This window comes from Chaetura pelagica, unplaced genomic scaffold, assembly GCF_000747805.2.
Source record: "Chaetura pelagica isolate M959 unplaced genomic scaffold, ChaPel_1.0 scaffold650, whole genome shotgun sequence".
Taxonomy (NCBI): Eukaryota; Metazoa; Chordata; class Aves; order Apodiformes; family Apodidae; genus Chaetura; species Chaetura pelagica.
In genome coordinates this window covers 509,666-513,182 of record NW_009951820.1, presented here as the reverse complement: position 1 = coordinate 513,182, position 3,517 = coordinate 509,666, and the positions used below count along the sequence as shown (strand labels likewise).

Below are 3,517 nucleotides of genomic sequence, written 5' to 3'. Positions count from 1 at the left end.
GGCCGCTCCCCTGTGTGGCAGATGACGGGCCTGGACGTGGAGAAGGACCAGATCCTGGAGATGGCCTGTCTCATCACCGACTGCGACCTCAACGTCCTGGCCGAGGTGAGCAGGAGCCGGGCCGGGCCCCCCCCGTCCCTCCCCGCTGCTCCCGGGGGGAATTTGCTGCTTCCCGGGGAAGCTGGAAGAAATAACTGCTGGGTGGTGGCTGTCGCTGCTTTGGGGTAGCCCCTGCGCTGGCACCCACTGCTCCGTAACGGGCCCAGAGGGGAGCAGGGGACACGTCACCTCGCACGTCCCCGTGGTACCCTCCAGGTCCGAGGCTGGACCCTCCGAACACCCAGTTCTCCGAGCCCTGAAGTCACAGCCCTGCCCTGCACGGAGCGTCCTGGCTCAAGGCTGGGACCCTGGGCACGGCTGCTCAACACTGAACTTTTTTTTCATTACCTTTGTGTTTCGTCTCTTCCCTCAGGGCCCGAATCTGATTATTAACCAGCCTGACGAGCTGCTGGAGGGCATGTCCGAGTGGTGCAAGGAGCACCACGGGAAGGTAACCCTGCTGGAGCAGTCGTGCTAAAATGTCTCTGCAATCAGGAGAAGAACGTATAATTCTGAATTATTAGTTGCAGTACAGTCACCTAAAAAGGGACAACTCCTGTGCTGGGCAGTTTTCAGTCAAACAGAGGAGATGAAAAGTGAGAGACAGTATTACCCTTACTTTGTAGAAAGGAGCTGATGCATAATGTTTTGGCCAGGGTCTCACAAGTCGTAGTGGCACAGCAGGGAATTGCACTCGTGTCTCCTTAGTCTTCACTCTGTCTCTCAGCAGCAGGATTGCCTTGATGTGGCCTGGCCTTTGTAGCCTGGATTTTCACAAGTGGGCTCCCTGTGAACACTGTTCCCTGTTGCATAAAATAGGAATAATCCCCAAGTCCCAGCTGAGGGCAGGCACAAGATCAGTGTAGAATAGGCCAAACCTGAGAAAAATGCACATTTATCACTGCAAATTTAGGTACTTGTAGGATTAAACAAGCCAATTAACTGTTAACATTGGATTGTTACTTTTGCCTGTCCTCCCAGCACTGTAAGCCCAGTGTGTTTTTTCACCTTACCTTTTGCAGCAGGGGATTATTTTTAGTCCTATCAAAGTTTCCTCTGTGCCAGCAGCAAGAAAGCAAATGGATTTTCCAGTCCCTGATTATGAATTGAAATTCAAGTTAGTTTTCAATTAAGGGCTGAAGTTTTAAGACACCCGTTACCCCTCCCCTTCCTTCTCCCCTCGGCATCTCACTCTCCCTGGGAAGGATTAGCAGGAGTTTGGAAAATGAATACTAATTTACCATGATGGGTGCTTTTCCCTTCTCCAGTCGAGGACTCAAACTCAGCGTCAGTTCAGGAGGAAACTGAAGATGGTGGCACATGTTAGCACTGCTCCTGAGGAGCTACTTGGTTTTAATTGACTAAGAAAAGAGAATCAATTAGAATATAGATGAAAATGCAGCCACATAATGAATTTTTTAACCACCACTTGGATCTGTCAAGTAGACTTTTGCAGCACAGTCATGGAAATATATAGTGTATCCAGATGGAAATAAATCACTGAGCACACTTGCAGCAGATTTGACATTTAACTATTGGAAAAAAAAAAAAAAAAAAGAAAGAAGGAACTTTTCTGATTTATTGGAATCTTGATAAACACTTCAGCCAGGATCCTGATTATTTCTGTTCATTTATCCCTGCTGTGCTGTGCTGTGGAGGCAGATGCCTCTCATCAGGCAGAGGGAAATACAAGCTCTCCCTGGTCACATCTGTACAAGTGTCTGAAGCAGGTGTGCACCAAAGAATTGGGAAGAGCACCCAGAAAGTGCAGCATCCAGGGAAAAACGAAAATCCCAGGAGTGTCAGCGTTGCTGGTGCTGTCCTGTGGTCACATTTACTTCTGTACGCTGGGGAACCAGTGGTACTTCTGGGGTTGAGCATTTGCTGTGGAGCTTTTCTGAAGCCTCTTTCATGGCAATGAGTTCCCATTTGTGACGGGATGTCTCTCTCTTTTGCAGTCTGGCCTTACCAAGGCTGTGAAGGAGAGTAAAATTTCACTGCAGCAGGCAGAGTACGAGTTCCTGTCCTTTGTACGACAACAGACACCCCCGGGCCTCTGTCCCCTTGCAGGTAACAATAATAACAAGTGTCTTCCCCTCTGCAGGTCCTGGCTGGGTGCCCAAAGGCAGCTGAGCCCCCGTGGTGGGGATGCTTCAGTTTGTCATGCTGAGATCTAACACACGAATCAAAACCTGTTTAGCCCAGAGAGGCTCAGGAATGGCACCATCCGTTCTGCAGATTCCCTGCAGGAAATGGGGCACGTCACTGCTGCAGGAAACTGCAGCTCTGGTTTGGAGTCACATTTCTGTGCATGGTTATAACTGAAGGAGGGGGGGTGGGTGGTTGCAAACCCAGCAAGGACTTTTCCTCATTGCATGTATCAAACCAGATGCCAAATCCGAATCTGTTACCTGGAGGGACACTCAGGACAGTTGCAGTGACATCAACCCTGAAGCCTGTTTTCTGTTGGCAGAAAACTGGTGCTGGCATCATACTTTGATACTTACCTTTGATACTTACCTTACAAATTGCAGAAGTAGCACCTGGAAAATTAATTGAGGGATTACATGTTTATACCACCTGTGATCCTGAAGTGAAAAATCTGACAAAGCTTTACATATTTCCTAGAAAATGAGATAAATGAGCTGCTTGCAAGGAGCCTTCCATCCCCTGTGATCTTTCCCCAGCCTGCTCCTCGTTTCCGTGTCGCTCGGCGCAGCTCTGTGGCATCTTTGAAGAAACATCTTGTTTTGTGTCTCTGTAGGTAACTCTGTTCACGCAGATAAGAAATTTCTCGACAAGTATATGCCTCAGTTCATGAGGCATCTTCATTACAGGATCATTGACGTGAGCACTGTCAAAGAGCTCTGCAGGTAAGTGTTCCTCAAATTAAGTAGTCGCATGAAAGATGATCTGGGGAAACGCTTACGTGCGCTCTTCCAAAAAAAGCATAGTGAAAGGCTGCTGGGAGCCCCTGGTGCTTTCACCCCTTCTCTTTGGGCCATGCACAGAAAGAGTTGTGGTGTGCTCTGGAGTCTGCAGCACAGTGACTCGGGAGGTTCTGGCTTCTCTGGCTGCCCACGACACCAAAATTCTTTCACTATTTGTAACAAACCCACAGCAGCCACCAGACACCTGCGGAAATTAATTTCCCTTTTTAAGTGGCAGTTTTTTTCCACTTGCAGGCGCTGGTATCCGGAAGAATACGAGTTTGCACCAAAGAAGGCAGCTTCTCACAGGTGAGGGTCCTGCTGCTGTCTTTGCCAGAGTAGGGTCTGTCATGCAGGAGTTCTCCCTGAGCAGACTGTGGGGCTTCCTTGGAATTCCTGCTCACCACTTCCAGTGCTGGTGGGGGCTGTGTGCTCCTGCTCCCTGTCATATGCTTGCATTCTCCTGTCTGACACCTGGTTAGTGTAGG

General features: G+C 49.1%; 1 protein-coding gene across 1 annotated transcript in view; it reads left to right on the top strand.

Moving 5' to 3' along the window:
- Positions 1-7: 7 nt before the first annotated feature.
- The window catches only part of REXO2 (RNA exonuclease 2), a 4,587-nt gene continuing 1,077 nt past the window's right edge, over positions 8-3,517 (top strand). Inside the window, exons 1-5 of the mRNA XM_010008747.1 lie at positions 8-105; positions 473-550; positions 2,058-2,169; positions 2,864-2,972; positions 3,285-3,338. Coding sequence (XP_010007049.1) covers positions 22-105; positions 473-550; positions 2,058-2,169; positions 2,864-2,972; positions 3,285-3,338 — 437 coding nt within the window. The 5' untranslated portion in view covers positions 8-21. The remainder of the gene's footprint in view (positions 106-472; positions 551-2,057; positions 2,170-2,863; positions 2,973-3,284; positions 3,339-3,517) is intronic.